We start from the raw sequence: 20,594 nt of genomic DNA on the forward strand, positions 1-20,594 counted from the left end.
CTTTTTTTTCAAAATTTATTTATTTATTTGGTGGGGGATAAGAAGAGAGAGCAAGAGAGAAACATCAATTTGTTGTTTCAAATATATGGATAGGTGCATGGCATTCACTGGTTGATTATTTACTTACTGTTTTTAGAGACAGAGAGACAGGAATGGAGAGATGAGAAGCATCAATCATTAGTTTTCATTGCACATTGCAACACCTTAGTTGTTCATTGATTGCTTTCTCATATGTGCCTTGACCCCAGGCCTTCAGCAGACTGGAGTAACCCCTTGCTCGAGCCAGCGACCTTGGGCTCAAGCTGGTGAGCTTTTGCTCAAACCAGATGAGCCCACGCTCAAGCTGGTGACCTCTGGGTCCTCCGCATCCCAGTCCGATGCTCTATCCACTGCGCTACCACAGGACAGGCTGTTGGTTGATTCTTATGCGTACCCTGACTGGGGATGGGAGCTGCACTCTTGGCGTATGGGGACAATCTCCAAACCAACTGAGATACTCCACCAGGGACTTCTCTTTTCTCTGCACCCCCGTGCTGCTTTCAAACTCTGGATCTTGGCAGGTAGTGGGAGGGAGAATAAACGAACTCGCGCATTCTTTCTGCGCTGGGCAGCCTTTCCTGGTGCGGACGGCCTGTCTGGGGAAGTCCGACATATGCGGACGCACTGCTCACAAAAGGGAGCACTGGAGGGACACTACAACCCGGACAAACCTAATGGGGGCGGGGAAGGACGCAGGGAAGCTGCCGGAACTCAGAATCTCCCTAGGGTTGAAAGCACGGAGAGGCTTCAGGAGGTTTCCTCTGTCACCAGGTGACACGAGGCCCGCCTACGGCCTTCTGCACCCGCGCCACAGATCTCCGTCGTCCCAAAAGCCCCTCGTTTCGCCCCCTGCCGTCAAGCAGGGAAGCAGCAGCCACCGGCTACGGCCCTTCACGACAGTCCCGCGCTTTCTGGTTGGCGGCTCCTTGCTGATGTGTCGGGGGCGTGGCTTAGGAGAGCGGCCCCTCAGACGCCCATGGCTCCAGGTGGCTGCGGTGGATGACTTACCTCCGAGAACCATGGGGGTGTCAGCCAGGTCCACGCGGGCCCCACCCGGCCCAGGTAGGCTCCAAGCCCCATCCTGAGGGGTAGAGAGAGGGAGAGGGGCGCTGGTCTCACAGTGCCGGGGGCAGGGGGACTGCCTTGGGGGACCTGGAGAAGGGGACTTGGTTGGGAAGGGGCTTGTGGAGAGCGGTTGCAATCCGCTGCTTCGGGGTGGTGTTGACCTGCGATTAGCGATTAGCTGACTATAGTCCGAGAGAGGTTTTGGGCTTTGGCAGGTTCTGGATGGGGGGAGCTGCGCGGCAGGAGTCTTTCTGGCAGAAATCAGCGGGAGACCCTGGGGCTGTTGGGGCTATGATTTGGGAACGAGCCAATTTTAAAGCACATCCATCCCACCCAGCATTTCCATTTATTGGTTGCAGATAAAGTACAGAAAGACAAGGCTGGACAGACCTCGGGGTCCAGTCAGACTGGCCGCATGGGGAAACTCTTGGGTTTTGAGTGGGCAGATGTGTTCACCTGGGGAAGGCTGGTAACCCTGCTGAATCGACCAATGCATCCTGCAAGCCTGGCTGTTTTCCGTTTTCTTTTCGGTAAGTCCAGTTTCTGGGAGGGGCCAGTATGGTTGGGATGGGAGAATAACAACCGTCCTTTGTCTATTTCTTGGTTACTTAGTGGACTTACCTCCCTTTTTCTCACAGCTAAAGATAAAAATGACCTGGAAGAGGTATTTGTGGAGTTTAGGATTACACCCAGCTTTGTCTCCTCTGATCAGGGTTTGGAGGCGAGAAATGCTTTGATCTGAGCCTATAGGAAATAAAGAGAGAGAAACAGGGGTTCATTTTCCTTGTGTCATCCAGTTGCCCAGTAATTATACTAAGGACTAGACCTCAGAGAAATGGCAGGGGTGACAGAGCAGACAATTTGGCTGAGATAGTAATTGCTGCTGCCTAATGGTTCTCAACTGGGGGCATTTTTGCTTCCCTGGGGTGGGGAGGACATTTAACAATGTCTGGGCATTTATTTATTTGTCATATGTGGGGGGGGGGATAGGTGGCTGCTGGCGTCTACATAGGAGCTGCTGATTGACCTATGATGCACAGGATAGTCTCTCCCAGCAAATAATTAACCAGCCCCAAATGTGAATGGTACTGTAGTTGCAAAACCCTGCCTTAACTGGAGCTAGCTTCCTGACCTGCATAGCCCTTTCTGTTGACTCAAGTTTGTTGGCCAAATACAACTGTTTTCTGGGTATGCCAGGTATTGGAAAGGGTTGAGAAGCATCACCCTAGAGTACTTTCTGTAGCCCAGTAGGACAGACTTTTATAACTATCAAAGCTTGAACAGCTTTGGCCTGACCTGTGGTGGTGCAGTAGATAAAACATCAACCTGGAATGCTGAGATTGCTGGTTCAAAACCCTGGGTTTCCCTGGTCAAGGCACATATGGGAGTTGATGCTTCCTGCTCCTCCCCCCTTCTCTCTCTCTTGCTCTCTCTTTCTCCTCTCTAAAATGAATAAATAGACCCTGGCCGGTTGGCTCAGTGGTAGAGCGTCGGCCTGGCGTGCAGGAGTCCTGGGTTTGATTCCCGGCCAGGGCACACAGGAGAAGCGCCCACCTGCTTCTCCACCCCTCCCCCTCCTTCCTCTCTGTCTCTCTCTTCCCCTCCTGCAGCCAAGGCTCCATTAGAGCAAAGTTGGCCCGGGCTCTGAGGATGGCTCTGTGGCCTCTGCCTCAGGTGCTAGAATGGCTCTGGTTGCAACAGAGCGACGCCCCAGAGGGGCAGAGCATTGCCCCCTGGTGGGCGTGCCGGGTGGATCCCAGTGGGGGGCATGCGGGAGTCTGTCTGACTGCCTCCCCGTTTCTAAGTTCAGAAAAAAAACCCAAAAAACCCACAAACAATAAATAATACCTTAAATAAAAGAAATCAGAACAACTTTGATAGCATTTTGTATGCTTTTCTCAATTAATCCTCTCTGTAACCCTGAAAAATACCATGAACCCTCTTTTATAATTGAGGACTTGGCTTAGAAAGGTGCAGTAGCTGATCACACAACTGGCACTGTGCCTGGCATATAGTAGACACTCAGTAAGTTTTGTTGACGGAATGAGCAAATGAGCCAAGGTTGGGAAAGAAGTCTGACCCTAATGCTAGGTTTGATTGATTGTATTTGAATATATTTTACTGCTTCCTTTGCTGAGGCCTAATGGCCCTTCCCTAACTGCCTTCTCAGGGCTGCTGATGGTGCTGGACATTCCCCAGGAGCGTGGACTCAGCTCCTTGGACCGAAGATACCTGGACGGGCTGGATGTGTGCCGCTTCCCTTTGCTGGATGCCCTGCAGCCACTGCCGCTTGACTGGATGTATCTTGTCTATACCATCATGTTTCTGGGTGAGGGAAACGTGGAAATATTGATTGGCCTACCTAAAACAGAAATACAAAGCATGCTGCTGGTTAATGAGCACAGTCTTGGGCCCCTTATTTCACTTTTGCTGTGACTCCTAGTTTTATCCTTCTGACCTGTGTGTCATCTGAGCTGTGACCCCATAGCTCTTTTTAAAAATACTAAAATAACATTTAATTTTCATTTAGTTGTACCTAATTATAAAATGCTTAATGACTTTTCTTAATCCCACCCCACAGCTAGTCCCAGTGAAGCTGGGCCTGTGGTGACCATTTGACCTTTTTTTTTTTTTTTTTTCATTTTTCTGAAGCTGGAAACAGGGAGAGATAGTCAGACAGACTCCCGCATGCGCCCGACCGGGATCCACCCGGCACGCCCACCGGGGGCGACGCTCTGCCCACCAGGGGGCGGTGCTCTGCCCATCCTGGGCGTTGCCATGTTGCGACCAGAGCCACTGTAGCGCCTGAGGCAGAGGCCACAGAGCCATGCCCAGCGCCCGGGCCATCTTTGCTCCAATGGAGCCTTGGCAGCGGGAGGGGAAGAGAGAGACAGAGAGGAAAGCGCGGCGGAGGGGTGGAGAAGCAAATGGGCGCTTCTCCTGTGTGCCCTGGCCGGGAATCGAACCCGGGTCCTCCGCACGCTAGGCCGACGCTCTACCGCTGAGCCAACCGGCCAGGGCACCATTTGACCTTTTAATCCTCTACCCCACAAATCCCAGGGGCACTGGGCATGATGCTGGGCCTGTGCTACCGGATAAGCTGCGTGTTATTCCTGCTGCCGTACTGGTATGTGTTTCTACTGGACAAGACATCTTGGAACAACCACTCCTATCTGTATGGTTTGTTGGCTTTTCAGCTGACATTCATGGATGCAAACCACTACTGGTATGAGTCCAGGGAGAAAGAAGGGAGGGATTGGCTGGGTCAGGATGGCTACCAAAGATAGGGGCCTATTGAGGTCCAAGAATTTGCCCCAGCAAGCATAATTTCAACCATGCTTTGCAAAGGTCACTCTTGAATTTGGATGAATTTAGGAGGGGAAGCATCAGCGAGGTTGGGGCAGTTGGGATGACAAAAAGCAAAATGGCTCCATTCCCACCCCTTCACTTTTTCCCTATCTCCCCACACGTGCCCTGATCTTTCCACTTCCTGAATTCTCTTTCTTAGAAGAGGAGAAGACTAAAGCCAGACATAGCTGTTTTCAGATACTTCAGGGGTCATCAGGTGGAAGAGGGAACAGACTTTGTGTGAGCCCAGAGGGGCAGAGTTAGAGCCAAGAGTAGAAGTTGCTGTGAGACAAAGTTATGTCAGAAGGAGAGGGCCCACCAGGGCTTCGCAGCAGTGCTGTCCTGGGAGGATGTAACCCTCCCCTACCTCTGGCTTAGGTGACCCTCTTTTACGGGAGATGGAGAAGGGATCTGGACACAGGGTGGCAAGGCAGATGACCTTTAAGGATTCTTCCCATTTTTAAGTGAAAAGCAAATATGAGATCTCAGTAAGATGGTTATCAGTAAAACATCTCAGGCATTGAATTTGTTACTGATTTATTAGTCATTAAGTTTCATTCATTAATACACACACACAAATACTCCTTTTGTAAACCATTCAGAATACCTAGCTCTGATCATATAGAATAAGAGGAACTTTTTTTAAAATTATTTTCATTTATTTATTCATTTTAGAGAAGAGAGACAGACAGAGAGAGAGAGAGAGAAGGGGGGAGGAGCAGGAAGCATCAACTCCCATATGTGCCTTAACCAGGCAAGCCCAGGGTTTTGAACTGGCAACCTCAGCGTTCCAGGTCGACGCTTGATGCACTGCGCCACCACAGGTCAGGCCAAGAAGAACTTTTGATAGACTACCCCTGAAAAGTTTTATTTTGTGACTTACAAAATTTGAAAAAATACCTATCACTTGTGGAGGGCTTTCTACATGCCATGCTAAATAATTTTTCTTCATTGTAACCCCATGAGGTTCATAGTACTGTTCCCATTTTATAGACCAAGATACTAAAGCCTAGAGAAATAAAAGATTTGCCTGAGGTCATATAGCAGGAAAAAGCATAAGTGAGAATCAAGATCTCCTTAATTGCAGACTCCAGTGCTCTTGACCATAGTGTAAGCTGCCCCTTTCCTAACTTCTCAGTTCATTCATTGTCTTGAAAACCTACTTTGCTTCTGCCTTTCCAGAATACAGCTAGTCTTAGAGCCTGGGTTCATCCAGTCTCTCCCAAGGTAGTTAATGGGTACCCTCTGATACTAGATCCTGGCATCCAGGTCTATGAAATGTCAGTTTGTTTTGGATGTTGAATTTTTTTAAAACTGCACTATATATAAGGTCTACCAGAAAGTTCTGTCTTTTTTAGGAATAAAACAAAATACAAATTTTTCTTACCATCAATAAACTTTATTAAATAATATAATTACCATTATTATAAATGATTTCTTGCCAACATGAGAGCAATTTGTATATCCCATTTTTGAAAAATGTTTTATCTTTTGATGCGAAAAATTGAACCAGTGCTTGTTTGATATCTTCTTCATTTTTGAATTTTTTGCCCTTCAAAAAATTTTGTAAGGACAAAAACAAGTGATAGTCGGAGGGTGCTAAGTCCAGGGAATATGGTGGATGCGACAGACATGCTTCTGTAGCATTTCTTCCTTGTTGAAATTTGTAAAAATTACACTGGCGTAAATGAACTTTATCAGTAGCCATGGGTACTCTATCACTTCACACATAAGACTAACGTGAATGAACTTTGTTTTAGTTAATTTGGTACGTCAGTAAGTATACATTAAGTAATAAAAATAGAGAGGCACACATGCACCAAATAAACATGTGCTTACGTGTCAAAACTTGTGATGGAAACGGACAGAACTTTCCGGTAGACCTTATATATTTATATACCCCTTAAGCTTTTTAAACACTCCTTCAACTTCATTCTATTTCAAATTAAGTCATATTCTAGCATTGTAGTAGTTTTCCTGATTTATTCCATTAGGACAAACTAATATATAGTAAACACTGAACCTTTTATCGTTATGACTCACTAGTAAAATTTATGTTATGAGCCTGACCGGACGGTGGTGCAGTGGATAGAGCGTCAGATGGGACACAGAGGACCCAGGTGCAAAATCCTGAGGTTGCCAGCTTGACTATGGGGTTGCTGGCTTGAGTGTGGGATCATAGACATGACTCCATGGTCACTGGCTTGAAACCCAAGGTCACTGGCTTGAGCAATAGGTCACTCGCTCTGCCCCCCCCCCCCATCAAGGCACATATGAGAAAGCAATTAGTGAACAACTAAAGAGACTAAGGAGCAGCAAAATTGATGCTTCTCATCTCTCTCCCTTCCTATCTGTCTATCTGTCCCTCTCTCTGTCTCTGTCACAAACACACACAAATATATATATATACACACATAATATTTCTGTTATGAGATAAAATAATCAATGTTTGTGAGAGAATTTACTCATAATTCTAAAGGGCCTAAAAATAGCCTAGAGGACCAGAGAGAATATGGGAGTTGTCCTGAGATTGAGTATAACATTTAAAAAGAAAGGTAGAAATATGGCTGGATTAAGCTCTCCTCAGTCCTTACCTTACTTGATGTAGGTCTGTGGATGGCCTGCTGAATGCCCGGAAGCGGAATGCCCATGTGCCCCTTTGGAACTATGCTGTGCTGCGTGGCCAGGTACAAGATTTTAGGAAGGAGGGAGGTGTTCCTTGACAGCCATTGTCCACATGACTGCGTTCTACCCTGACAGCCATTGTCGGCCAAACTGCTCTCTACCCTGCTTTCCTGAGTCTTTTTTTTTTTCCCTTTTGCTGGAAGGCTAGGCTGGCTTTTCTATTGTTTCCAATGCCCTAATCTCTGGGCTCTCTCACCTTGTCGTGGAAAGGATAGATAGAGCTTTGTCCCTACCGAGTAAGAATTATCATGGGAGAGAGAAGAATGTCTGTGCTTTGCCCTGGTTCTGTTGGTTGGAGCATTGTCCTGCAATGCAGAGGTAGCTGGTTCAGTCCTTGGCCTGGCACTTACAGAAACAGATTGATGCTTCTGTCTCCCCTCTCCCTCTTCCTTTCTCTGGAATAAATAAATAAATAATAATTAAAATATGAGGCAACAAAGAACATTGCCTGACCTGTGGTGGCACAGTGGATAAAGCCTCCACCTGGAACACTGAGGTCACTTGTTTGAAAACCCAGGCTTGCCTGGTCAAGGTGCATATGGGAGTTGATGCTTCCTACTCCTCCCTCGTTCTCTCTTTTTCTCTCTCCTCTCTCTAAAATGAATAAAAACAATTAATGTCTATGTTTTAAGACTTTCCTTGGTGCCTAATACTGGGCCTGGCCTTGGTAGGATGTTAGTAGGAACTTGTTGGGTGATTGAATATCTGAGATGAGTGAATAGAAGAATGGAACTAATCTTTGGACCCTGAGCTGAGATGAGAACTTACTTTAATTTTGATTGCAGAAAACAAGGTTCTTTTTTTGTTTTAACATTTGTTTTGCCTTTTGTGTTTGCAGATTTTCATTGTATACTTCATTGCGGGTGTGAAAAAGCTGGATGCAGACTGGGTGGAAGGCTATTCCATGGAGTACCTCTCTCGGCACTGGCTCTTCAGTCCCTTCAAGTGAGTGGCGGTCAGGGCAGAGGCCTTGGAGGCCCAGGTACAGTGTGGGTGACTTACCTCTGTCATGTCTGCAACAGTAGCTCCTGTTCCTACTTTGCCTGAGTTTCTAACATGCTTTCCTCTGTCCACTCCTCTCCCTATTCAAAAGACAGAATTGATATCAAAAGATCCAGGCCTCATTGCCTCTGTGAAAGTTAAGGTGTAGGTGGGAATGAAGGGAAAGAAATTTAAAAAGGGGAAGAAGGAACCAGAACTCAGTGGATGCTTCAGTTCCCCTGCAGTTGCCCCTGAGTGGTGCCCTTCTCCTTGGGTGGTCACCCCAGCCTCAGTAGGATTCCGCAGCCAGTGTACTGAGGTGGACAGTCAGTGTCCCTGTCCTGACAGAACCAGTGTTACCAACTCTTTACAAAGCAGAGGTTCACCTGATTTCTGTCTCCCATTTCTCCTTTTCTCCTGTTTTACTTCATTCTTTTTCCTCTTCCCTGTTATCTCCCAGTTCCTGTAGTTTGATTTCAGTATTGTGTTAGTTAAGCATTCACTTTTTAAAGTTTCTTCTCATTTATAATCTCTATGAGGAACCTGCCCACCACAGCACACATGCTTTAAAAAAAATAAAAAAAAATATATATATATATTTGGGGGGTGCGAGGGAGGTGACAGAGAGTCAGAGAAAGTCAGGAAGGGAGAGATATGAAAAGCATCAATTCTTCATTGTGGCACCCTAGTTGTTCATTGATTGCTTTCTCATATGTGCCTTGACGGGGGCGGGGGGGGGGGGGCTACAGCAGACTGAGTGACCCCTTGCTCGAGCCAGCGACCCTGTGCTCAAGCTCATGAGCCTTGCTCAAACCAGATGAGCCCACACTCAAGCTGGCGACCTTGGGGTCTTAAACCTGGGTCCTCCGTGTTCCAGTCTGACACTCCATCCACTGCGCCACTGCCTGGTCAGGCTTTAATAGATATATTTATATAAATATATTTAAAAAATTGATTTTAGAGAGAGAAGAAGGGAGAGTGAGAGATAAAGACATCAATTTGTTCCACTTATTTATACATTCATTGGTTGATTCTTATATGTGCCCAGACCGGGTATTGAACCTGCAACCTTGGCATAGCAGGATGATGTTCTAACCAACAAAGCTACCCAGCCAGTGTGCACTCACACTTCTCAACCAAATTTGCCCTAGGAGATCTGTACTTGTTTATTTTATAGGGTATATTGAAAACAGTTGAATGCCTAAGGTGTATGGAAATGTAAAGGGGTTGGAAAACCCGTGCTGTCCTTGTGCAGAGCTCCACCCACCTACTGGGGTAGATCTTTTGGCTTGGAAGGGGCAGCAGAGAGACATATGCTGTGAATGTGCTATGAGAGCTGGGTTCTTGAGGCTGATGCCTGACCGTGTCCCTGGTGTTTGCAGACTAGTCTTGTCGGAGGAGATGACTAGTCTACTAGTGGTGCACTGGTGTGGACTGCTGCTTGACCTCACAGCTGGTTTCCTGCTCTTCTTTGATGCCTCAAGACCCATGGGCCTTCTCTTCGTGTCGTACTTCCACTGTATGAATTCCCAGCTTTTCAGCATTGGTCAGTACCTATTGTCTATTAGGAAATAGGAAACCACACGTTTGCAGGGAGGGACTTGCCAGAGGCATTGTTTTTTTTATGGGTTTTTTTTGTGTGTGTGTGCCTGACAGAGACAGAATCAGGGAGAGGGACAGACAGGAAGGGAGAGAGATAAGAAACATCAATTCTTCATTGCTGCTCCTTAGTTGTTCATTGATTGCTTTCTCATATGTGCCTTGACTGAGGGGCTACAGCAGACCGCGTGACCTCCTTGCTCGAGCCAGCGACCTTGGGCTCAAGCTGGTGAATCCACGCTCAAAGCAGATGAGTCTGCACTCAAGCCACCGACCTTGGGGTCTCGAACCTGGGTCCTCTACGTCCCAGTTCGATGCTCCAACCACTGTGCCACTGCCTGGTCAGGCAGAGATGAGAAGCATCAGTTCTTTGTTGCAGCACCTTAGTTGTTTATTGATTGCTTTCTCATATGTGCCTTGACCAGGGTGCTACAGCAGACTGAGTGACCTCCTTGCTCAAGCCAGCGACCTTAGGCTCAAGCTGATGAGCCTTGCTCAAACCAGAGGTGCCTACACTCAAGGTGGCGGCCTTGGAGTTTCGAACCTGGGTCCTCTGTGTCCCAGTCCAATGCTCTATCCACTGTGCCACTGCCTGGTCACCAAAGGCATTGTTTGGGACTGTGAGATGATGGAATAGGAGCTAAATTGAGCCAGATGCAGTCACTGGAATAGAAATAAAGGGAGGAGAGGATTGAGGCTTTTGGGCACAGCTAAGTATGTTATATAGGAAAGAATCCCAGGAAGTAAGTGTCCTTTAGTTAAGAACTTTCATCATAAATGGAATACTTGAGAGAGGTTTCTTTTTTTTTTCTTTTTACAGAGACAGAGAGAGTCAGAGAGAGGGATAGATAGGGACAGACAGGCAGGAACGGAGAGAGATGAGAAGTACCAGTCATCAGTTTTTCGTTGCAACACCTTAGTTGTTCATAGATTGATTTCTCATATGTGCCTTGACCACGGGCCTTCAGCAGACCGAGTGACCCCTTGCTCGAGCCAGCGACCTTGGGTCCAAGCTGGTGAGCTTTTGCTGAAACCAGATGAGCCTGTGCTCAAGCTGGCGACCTCGGGGTCTTGAACCTGGGTCTTCCGCATCCCAGTCCGACGCTCTATCCACTGTGCCACCGCCTGGTCAGGTGGGAGAAGTTTCTTAAGGGAAAGGGGTTGAGGCGATTACTCATGTTTCCTTAAACCAGACTCCTGAAATGCTTATTTTCTTATTTTTTTTTCCGTTTTTTTTGTTTGTTTTTTTTTAATTCATTTTAGAGAGGAGAGAGAAAGGGAGAGAGAGAGACAGAGAGGGAGAGAGAGAGAAGGTGAGGAGGAGCTGGAAGCATCAACTCCCATATGTGCCTTGACCAGGCAAGCCCAGGGTTTCGAACCGGTTACCTCAGCATTTCCAGGTCGACGCTTTATCCACTGTGCCACCACAGGTCAGGCCTGAAATGCTTATTTTCTGCTTGCTTTTCCAGGCATGTTCCCCTATGTCATGCTGGCCAGCAGCCCTCTATTCTGCTCCCCTGATTGGCCTCAGAAGCTGGTATCTCACTGCCCCAAAAGGCTGCAAGAACTGCTGCCTCTCAAGGCTGCCCCTCAGCCCAGTGCTTCCTGTGTATATAAGAGGAAACGGGCCAGAGGTGGCCAGAAGCCAGGGCTGCGTCATCAGCTAGGCGCTGCCTTCACCCTGCTCTACCTCCTAGAGCAGCTCTTCCTGCCCTATTCCCATTTCCTCACCCAGGTATGTGGAGGCTGCTGGTTAGCTTGGAAAGTGGCAGAGGTGACAATAATAAAGGAAAAATGGGGCTGGTTTTGTAGCTCTGTCTTGGTAAAGGATGGGACAACATAAGAACCATTGAGCTGATTTCCTCTGCCCTGCCTTCTCAGGGCTATAACAATTGGACAAATGGGCTATATGGCTATTCCTGGGACATGATGGTACACTCCCGCTCCCACCAGCACGTGAAGATCACCTACCGTGACAGCCACACTGGCGAGCTGGGCTACCTTAACCCTGGGGTGAGATTTCTGATGCTGATAATTTATTGTTCTTCTGAGCTCCCTTGAGCTTTGGGGTCTGGTTTGGTCCTAAATACAATTATAAAATAAAACAAATTTGGAAATTTGGGTCACTGCCCCTTCTCAGGAGCCTTCTTTTTTTTTTTTTAACAGACAGAGAAAGTCAGAGAGGGATAGACAGACAGGATTGGAGAGAGATGAGAAGCATCAATCATCTTTTTTTTTTTTCTTTTTTTTTTTTCTGAAGTTGAAAACGGGGAGGCAGTCAGACAGACTCCCACATGCGCCCAACCGGGATCCACCCGGCATGCCCACCAGGGGGCGATGCTCTGCCCATCTGGGGCATTGCTCTGTTGCAACCAGAGCCATTCTAGCGCCCGGGCCAGCTTTGCTCCAATGGAGCCTCGGCTGCGGGAGGGGAAGAGAGAGAGAAGAAGGAGAGGGAGAGGGGTGGAGAAGCAGATGGGCGCTTCTCCTTTGTGCCCTGGCCGGGAATCGAACCTGGGACTCCTGCACATCAGGCCGACGCTCTACCACTGAGCCAACGGGCCAGGGCCATCAGTTTTTTTTATTGTGACACCTTAGTTCTTCATTGATTGCTTTCTCATATGTGCCTTGACTGTGGGCCTTCAGCAGACCGAGTAACCCCTTGCTTGAGCCAGTGACCTTGCGCCTAAGAGCCAGTGACCTTGCGCCTAAGCTGTTGAGCTTTGCTCAAACCAGATGAGCCCACGGTCAAGCTGGCAACCTGGGTCCTCCGCATCCCAGTCTGACGCTCTATCCACTGCGCCACCGCCTGGTCAGGCTGAACCTTTTTTTTTTTTTTTTTTTTTTTTTTTTTTAGAGAGTAGAGGGAGAGACAGAGAGAGAGAGAGAGAGAGAGAGAAGAGACAGAGAGAGAGAAGAGGGTAAGAGCTGGAAGCATCAACTCCCTTATGTGCCTTGATCAGGCAAGCCCAGGGTTTTGAACCGGCGACCTCAGCATTTCCAGGTCGACGCTTTATCCACTGTGCTACCACAGGTCAGGCCCTGAACCTTCTTTTATGTGGGTTGAAATAGGGCAGTGTCTTTCACTTCTTTGAACTGAGATTAGATTTAAGAGACGTAAGTACCACCACTAGCCCAGCAATGAAAAATTCTTCCCCAAAGACAAGTTCAGTGTTGTTTTTCCCCTGGTCAAAACAGCCAGATCTCTTTGTAGCATGGGCAGTGCATGACTCATCCAGGAGGTCAGTAACAATGAGGTGGGACTAATAATGGGGGTTTGGGACAGGTATTCACACAGAGCCGGCGATGGAAGGATCATGCAGACATGCTGAAGCAATATGCCACTTGCCTGAGCCGCCTGCTTCCCAAGTACAATGTTACTGAGCCCCAGATCTACTTTGATATTTGGGTCTCCATCAATGACCGCTTCCAGCAGAGGTGGGCAAGGGGAGCAGAGAAGGGGGAAAGATGAAGTCCATTCCTTTTGCCAAAATGAATAGCTCATGCTCCCCAGTATTGTCTTGCTTAAAAGGCTGTCCTCTGGTGCATGTCCTTGTTGACCTGGTTGTGGGCATAGCTGATTGCTTCCAGCAGGGGGCACCATTATCCAGAAGAAAAGGTAATGACTTGTTCTGCTAGAAACTTAACACAATTCTCAGGTGGCCACTAATTCTCATTCTTCCCAGTGCTCCAGAATCTCTTTCTGTCCTAGACTGGTAATAACATGTCGACATAGGCAATTGTTTCTATCTGAAAGCCCTGGTCCCTCTTTCTGGGAATAGTGATGAAAGAAACAGAATTAGAAATTCCGGTGGGTAGGTGGCTGTGGACTTCTTAAAACATGGTTTTCTTTCCTAAGGATTTTTGACCCTCGTGTGGACATTGTGCAGGCTGCCTGGTCCCCCTTCCAGCGTACACCTTGGCTGCAGCCATTGTTGATGGACTTGTCTCCCTGGAGGGCCAAGTTACAGGAAATCAAGAGCAGCTTGGACAACCACACTGAGGTGGTCTTCATTGCAGATTTCCCTGGTATGGTATGGAAGAAAGCTGGGAGAGGCTTTGCTGTCTTTCTTCCTGTCTTCCTTGCTCAGGGACATTGCTTCTGGTAGCGTGGGGAGGGGCACTCCTTGTGGGAGGAATGTTTTTGAAATGTGAGGGGTGGCAGTAGTGAAGATGTGATGTCCTTGGCTGGGAGCAGGTTCACTGCCATGGTGTGGATTGGAGAACCTTGTTGCCCCTGGCAGGGCTGCACCTAGAGAATTTTGTCAGTGAAGACCTGGGCAACACTAGCATCCAGCTGCTGCAGGGGGAGGTGACTGTGGAGCTGGTGGCAGAGCGGAGGAACCAAACTCTTCAGGAGGGAGAAAAAATGCAGGTATATTGTAGACTTAATAACAGAAAGATTTAGATGAGTAGAGTCCATTTATTATAGACTCAGAATACTTTACTATAGCAGTAATGCTATGGGGGCTTGAAAAGCAAAGACCCTTGGGGCTGTGAATAGTCTCGCCCAGTATTCTAGAGGTCAGTTCCTTCGGACTCCAAAACACAGTGAGAAGCAAGATGCCTGGGGGGTGAGGGAGTGGAAAGTGTTAGGAGCCCATAGACTGGCTAGGAAAAGTTTAAGAGTGAAATATATTCATTTCTACTCCCTTGTCAGTTGCCCGCTGGTGAGTACCATAAAGTGTACACAACATCAGCCAGTCCTTCCTGCTACATGTACATGTATGTCAACACTACGGAGTTTGCACTAGAGCAAGACCTGGCATATCTGCAAGAATTGAAAGAGAAGGTAGAGAATGGAAGTGGTGAGTATATAAAGATTTGGGCTGAGGTAGCTGCTGGGTACAAGAAGTTAGGGTTGTGAATGAGGATATAGCCATGAAATAATGAACTTGAAGCCTTTAGCCTGTGAAAGGGGAGTTCTAGGAGAGAGAATGAACTCTTTCTCAGTCATTCCTCTTTTTGCTGACCTCTGGGCAGAAACAGGGCCTCTACCTCCAGAGCTACAACCTCTGCTGGAAGGGGAAGTAAAAGGAGGTCCTGAGCCCACACCTCTGGTTCAGACCTTTCTTAAACGCCAGCAAAGGCTCCAGGAGATTGAACGCCGGCGAAATACCCCTTTCCGTGAGCGATTATTCCGCTTCTTGCTGCGAAAGCTCTATATTTTTCGCCGCAGGTAAGTTTTATCCACAACGGTACTTGTCATTGCTACCAGATCTTTGCAAGCTGGGTAACTTTTCTCTGGTGAGGGTGACAGTGGGGACTCTTTCCCAGGAAAGGAAAGTCTAGGGCAGGGGTCCCCAAACTACGGCCCGCGGGCCGCATGCAGCCCCCTGAGGCCATTTATCCGGCCCACCGCACTTCTGGAAGAAGCACCTCTTTCATTGGTAGTCATTGAGAGGAGCACATTGACCATCTCATTAGCCAAAAGCAAACCCATAGTTCCCATTGAAATACTGGTCAGTTTGTTGATTTAAATTTACTTGTTCTTTATTTTAAATATTGTATTTGTTCCCGTTTTGTTTTTTTACTTTAAAATAAGGTATGTGCAGTGTGCATAGGGATTTGTTCATAGTTTTTTTTATAGTCCGGCCCTCCAACGGTCTGAGGGACAGTGAACTGGCCCCCTGTGTAAAAAGTTTGGGGACCCCTGGTCTAGGGCTAAGTATCTTTTTCCCTCTATTCTCCTCTCCCTGACTTAATGGAAGAGTAAATGACCTGTGTTGTGATGGCCTGCTATATTTCTACCTCTCCCAGTGTATAAAGAGTGGGGTACCCTTCCAGAGGGATGGGGGGGCAATTCTCATTAATGCCTGGGGGAGGGGAGGAAGGACCAGGTGCCTCCTAAGGGCTTTGGTAGCAATTCCTATATTGAAACACGAGTTTGGACTGGGTAGACTTTTTCCTCTTTTTCAGCTTCCTGATGACATGTATCTCACTTCGAAATCTGGCATTAGGCCGCCCATCTCTGGAGCAACTGGCCCAAGAGGTGACTTATGCAAACTTGCGACCCTTTGAGCCAGTTGGAGAGTCAAGTCCTTCAAACACAGATTCTGCTAGTTCTAATCCTTCTGAACCAAATTCCGACCATATCCACTCAGAGTTCTGAGGGGAGCCGAATGTCGGATACGGATGTGAGAGAAGCCAGTCACAGGACCATTACCCATGCAGTGGAAATTTGAAAAAAAATTGTACAAATATTTACATTTTTCTTCCTGGTCCATAGCTCTTTAAATTTCAGAGATTATAACTTAGAGAAGCCAAAAACTAAAGCAAGGATAAGATTTAAATCCAAGGTTTAGGGGTTAGGAGGGGTTAAAAGCAAGGTGCCTAGGATAAAGGGGGAAGTCAGGTTTAGAGTGATTGGCTCCTTAGGGAAAGTTTTCATGTACCATGAGGAAAATATTGTAGCTAATTTTTCTCAAGTGCCTACATTATTACATTTAGTCCTTAAAGGTCATTAGTCCTATTTTACAGTTGGAGAAACTGAGGCTGAGAGGTAATATAATTTGCTCAAAGACAAGTTTAGTATGGAATAGATTGATGGTTTGAACGTCATGTCTGACTTAAGATCCTGTCTCTTATAGTTTTCAGAATCACGATAATTCTGAAATAACATAGCTTACAACTTGTCTTAATTGTGATTAGTATGGTGATTAGCAGGCCCTGGCCGGTTGGCTCAATAGTAGAGCATCGGCCTAGTGTGTGGATGTCCTGGGTTTGATTCTCGGTCAGGCAGGGCACACAGGAAAAGCTTCTCCACCCTTCCCCCTCCCCTCTCTCTCCCCACTGTCTTTCTCCCTGTCCCTCTCTCTTTTTCTCTTCCCTTCCTGCAGCCATGGCTCGATTAGTTCAAATGTATCAGCCCAGGCACTGAGGATGGATCTGCGGAGCCTTAGCCTCAGGTGCTAAAAATAGCTCGGTTATGAGCATGGCCCCAGATGGGCTGCCAGGTGGATCCCAGTCGGGGTACATTTGGGAGTCTGTCTTCCTTCCACTTACTTGGAGAGAAAAGGATGGTGATCAGTTCTAATTGCACACAGAAATTTTCACTACAATTGTGGTTCCTTCTTTGTTTCTCTTAACTACATAGCAAGTTTTTCACTAGCAGTTATAAGAGTAGTTAGAATAGCATAAAGTTAAGTAAGGTAATTTAGATTAGTAGTAGGGTTTTTCTAAAAATGAGCTTAATATTTAGCTTTATTCTAGCATTTAGTGAGAAGGTAAAGTTTTTTTTTGTGGTTTTTTTTTACAGAGAGAGTCAGAGAGAGAGATAGATAGGGACAGACAGGAACGGAGAGAGATGAGAAGCATCAATTATCAGTTTTTCTGTTGCGACACCTTACTTGTTCATTGATTGCTTTCTCATATGTGCCTTGACCGTGGGCCTTCAAGCAGACCGAGTAACCCCTTGCTCAAGCCAGCAACCTTGGGTCCAGGCTGGTGAGCTTTGCTCAAACCAGATGAGCCTGCGCTCAAACTGGCAACCTCGGGGTCTCGAACATAGGTCCTCCGCATTCCAGTCTAACACTCTATCCACTGTGCCACCGCCTGGTCAGGCGAGAAGGTCAAGTATTAACCAAACTTGGTGAGGATGTTTATTCTTTTTTATTTTGACAGAGAGGGACAGACAGACAGGAAAGGAGAGATGAGAAGCATCAATTCTTCATTGTAGCTCCTGAGTCGTTCACTGATTGCTTTCTCAATATGTGCCTTGACTGGGGGGCTACAGCAGAGCAAGTGACCCTTTGCTCAAACCAGTGACCATGGAGTCATGTCTATGATCCCACACTCAAGCCGGGGACTTTGGGGTCTCGAACCTGGGTCCTCCGTGTCCCAGTCCAATGCTCTATCCACTGCACCACTGCCTGGTCAGATGAGAATGTTTAGTCATTTTATAGGTTTGGATATACAGGGGTGATCAAGGAAGCTCCTCAGTTCCATGAATGTTTAAAGGCCTGGCACTGAGCTAGGAAGCGAAAATATGTAGAAATTAAAAAAAAAAGAGCTCATGGTCTTGTAACAGCTGGCAGTAAATTGGCAGTTCCAATAACTGATAAAGGATTGTGTCTCTATTTTCATGCTTCTTTCCATGCCCCACCTCACCCCACTCCACCCCCATGGTCAGTGGGTCCCAGGGTTCCTTCCCAGGCAGTTTTTCACTGTACACAGTTGGGATGATGTCTATTCCATGGTTCCCAGTGAAGCTGCTTAGCTTTCTTTCCTGTGTCCTAGACCTATATATCTGTCTCCACCTGGATATCCCACACAGCTCTCAAACTGTCTATCCTGAACAAAATTTACCTTTGTTCCCAACTCAAGACCTGCTTCTCTAAGTGAATGGAAACTGAACTTTTTTTTTTTTTTAGGGTGAGAAAGGGACAGACTGGGAGAGATATGAAAAACATCAACTCGTACCTACGGCACTTTGTTCATTGATTGCTTTCTCATGTGTACCCTGATGGGGTGGGGTGGTGGGCTCCAGTTGAGCCAGTGACCCCTTGCTCAAGCCTGCAACCTTGGGCTCAAGCTGGTGAGTTTGTGCTCAAGCTGCAATCTCCGGGTTTCAAACCTGGGTCCTCAGTGGATAGATGGCTCTATCCACTGCACCACTACCTGTGGGGTTGATGTAGTTTTTTGACCAACTCATCAGCCTTAAATCTTTACATTTATTTCAAGTCCCATCAGTTCTACCTCTTACTTCTTAAATGTTAATTTCATATGTACTCTGTTCTTTCAGCCTTTATGTTGGAATCGAATTATGGAGACCAGAGCAGGGCTACCATGTAGCTGTGTATGTAGGTCAGGCCTGAGTGACTGGGGCCTTGACTCAAGGTATTGCACACGGGCTGTGCCACAGGGTGTCTTAGCACTTCCTAAGAATGCTGTGAACACTGGTTTCCAATCCTTTTGCAGATCTCAGTGGCACAGTATACCTCAGCACTATGCCCTTTGCCAGTAAGTTCAGCTAGCTTGTTTCTGTAACCACCATCTTCTTCCCTTTGGTAAGAAAAGTAGCCGAGGGGACTCTTGCAATTATACTTTTAATATAGCCAAAGATGCTGCTCCGCCCAAACCATTAGTATACCAGTTTAGTGACTTTTCCCTTTGAAAAAGTTGGGAGAGGCAGTATGCCCTCTATGCCCAGCATTTGGATATTCTGTCTCCAATTGATGTCTCATTTTCATCCTTTTTCCCTTCTCAAACTTTGTGAAAGCTGACATGTTTGTGACATTCTCTTCTGTAACACATCTCATACTTTTAACTGTCACCACCTTGTTTCACGCCTTTGCTCTTATTCTTATCCCTGGGTTAATGCCCCTCTACCTTCCTAGCTTTAAAATTCTTTTCCACCGGCCTGACCTGTGGTGGCGCAGTGGGATAAAGCGTCGACCTGGAACACTGAGGTCACCGGTTCGAAACCTTGGGCTTGCCTGGTCAAGGCACATATGGGAGTTGATGCTTTCTGCTCCTCCCCCTTCTCTCTGTCTCTCTCTCTCTAAAAAATCAATAAAATATTTTTTTTTTTTTAAATTCTTTAAAACCAGAATAGAGGCCAAGCACTTTCCTAGAAATCTTAGCATATATTGAACCTAACAATAAGGCTGTCACTTCTCTGGTACTGCCAGCCTACAGGCATCCACTCAGCCTCAGATCCTTACTTGGCCAACATGGTTGCTTTAAGAGCAACACATTGACATCTAAAAACTTTCTGAAGCATTCTGGAGTTTTTCAGTGTCATGAAAGTTGAAGTTCTTGAGCAAATCAGAAAATCTCCATTGACACTAAGATTTAACTTAACTTTGCCTCCTCTCCATTTCTAAAGTAAAGTATTCCTCAGGTCTCAGTTGCAGTAGGTCAAAAAGGTGAATCACTATTTCAGGGGTCTCAAACTCGCGGCCCGCAGACTAATCCACGAAGTTCAAAATATTTTGGATAAAATTAAGTAAGCCTAGGGGCCTACTTGTATTTTTCATTTCTCTAGCATCCTAGCTAGATATTAGCTTAGTTAACAGCAGTTGTGATGCAAACTAGTTTCTGGTCGTTTTGTGACACTGAGTAAACTGCATGTACGATTGTGCTTGTCCTGATTTTTTTTTGTTTTCAACTGCAGTGAGAAAAGTGTTGTGTAATAGTTGCCTTTTGTAGACCTAGTGTGGCCCGCTGAATGGCTGTGATCTTGCTCTGCGGCCCACATGCTGAGTTGAGTTTGAGACCCCTGCACTATTTGATTTCCCTACATCCTGGTATGAACATGCCAGCTGGCTTCTATCTGTGGCTCAAGAAAGGATGGTTCAAGCTATGTGGATTAACCACAAATTTAGAATAACCCTTTGGAAATTTATCTTCCATTTTGTTTTAATAAATTTTAGTTCCCTTATTTTATCTTAGAAGCTGATTTGTTTAAAACCTTTTCAAATTATGTGTAATAAAACCCTCAGCCTCTTTAACACCTATTTAAAGGTATTAATACTTACAAGGCATATTAATTTTTCACATTAGTTAACATGGGAATAGGTTCTAATTTTCAAAACTAAGTATTACCACTTCCATAATACAGGTATCCCCTTCACTTTTACAAAAGACCTACACATTAATACCTGTTTGAACTGAAAGGAGTCCAATGAGGCTTTCTGCATTAAAATACCAGTACTTTTTTTTCCTTTTGAAAAAATTGAGGTGACTAATCTGCTTTATGCCATTTGATTTACAAGACTTCAGGTGGTGGGGCAAACCTGTACTATTAGTGGTTTTTATGCTGTTAATCTTTAAGATGAGGCCCTGGCCTGTTGGCTCAGAGGTAGAGCATTGGCCTGGTATGCAGGAGTCCTGGGTTCGATTCCTGGCCAGGGCACACAGGAGAAGCACCCATC

At 46.5% G+C, this 20,594-nt stretch overlaps 1 protein-coding gene and 1 non-coding gene across 4 annotated transcripts; one reads left to right on the forward strand and one right to left on the reverse strand.

Annotated features, from left to right (window-relative positions):
• The first annotated feature begins 987 nt into the window (after window positions 1-987).
• Window positions 988-20,349, forward strand: GGCX (gamma-glutamyl carboxylase). 3 transcript variants are annotated; one of them, XM_066377802.1, is made up of 15 exons: window positions 988-1,101; window positions 1,464-1,634; window positions 3,275-3,433; window positions 4,165-4,330; window positions 7,061-7,139; window positions 7,976-8,082; window positions 9,501-9,664; window positions 11,187-11,452; window positions 11,599-11,730; window positions 13,004-13,155; window positions 13,577-13,746; window positions 13,962-14,092; window positions 14,378-14,525; window positions 14,701-14,896; window positions 15,637-20,349. In XM_066377802.1, the coding sequence occupies exons 1-15, from the start codon at window positions 1,059-1,061 to the stop codon at window positions 15,827-15,829; spliced, it is 2,277 nt and encodes a 758-aa protein (XP_066233899.1). In that variant the 5' UTR covers window positions 988-1,058; the 3' UTR covers window positions 15,830-20,349. The 3 variants fall into 3 exon arrangements, with proteins under 3 accessions (XP_066233899.1, XP_066233900.1, XP_066233901.1); XM_066377803.1 differs by having other exon boundaries at window positions 14,707-14,896; XM_066377804.1 differs by lacking the exon at window positions 14,701-14,896 and having other exon boundaries at window positions 15,637-15,753.
• Window positions 12,211-12,286, reverse strand: TRNAI-GAU (transfer RNA isoleucine (anticodon GAU)). The gene has a single exon. It is a non-coding gene; the product is annotated as a tRNA-Ile (tRNA).
• Window positions 20,350-20,594: the final 245 nt, after the last annotated feature.

Source organism: Saccopteryx leptura, chromosome 3, assembly GCF_036850995.1.
Source record: "Saccopteryx leptura isolate mSacLep1 chromosome 3, mSacLep1_pri_phased_curated, whole genome shotgun sequence".
NCBI lineage: Eukaryota > Metazoa > Chordata > Mammalia > Chiroptera > Emballonuridae > Saccopteryx > Saccopteryx leptura.

What these genes read in the sequence shown, in the direction of transcription:
- GGCX (XM_066377802.1), top strand. Translation starts at nt 1,059, where the DNA reads ATGGGGGTGTCAGCCAGGTCCACGCGGGCCCCACCCGGCCCAG. An exon ending in AATGACCGCTTCCAGCAGAG is followed by an intron (nt 13,156 to 13,576) that starts GTGGGCAAGGGG and finishes TTCTTTCCTAAG; the next exon opens with GATTTTTGACCCTCGTGTGG. An exon ending in GAAGGTAGAGAATGGAAGTG is followed by an intron (nt 14,526 to 14,700) that starts GTGAGTATATAA and finishes ACCTCTGGGCAG; the next exon opens with AAACAGGGCCTCTACCTCCA.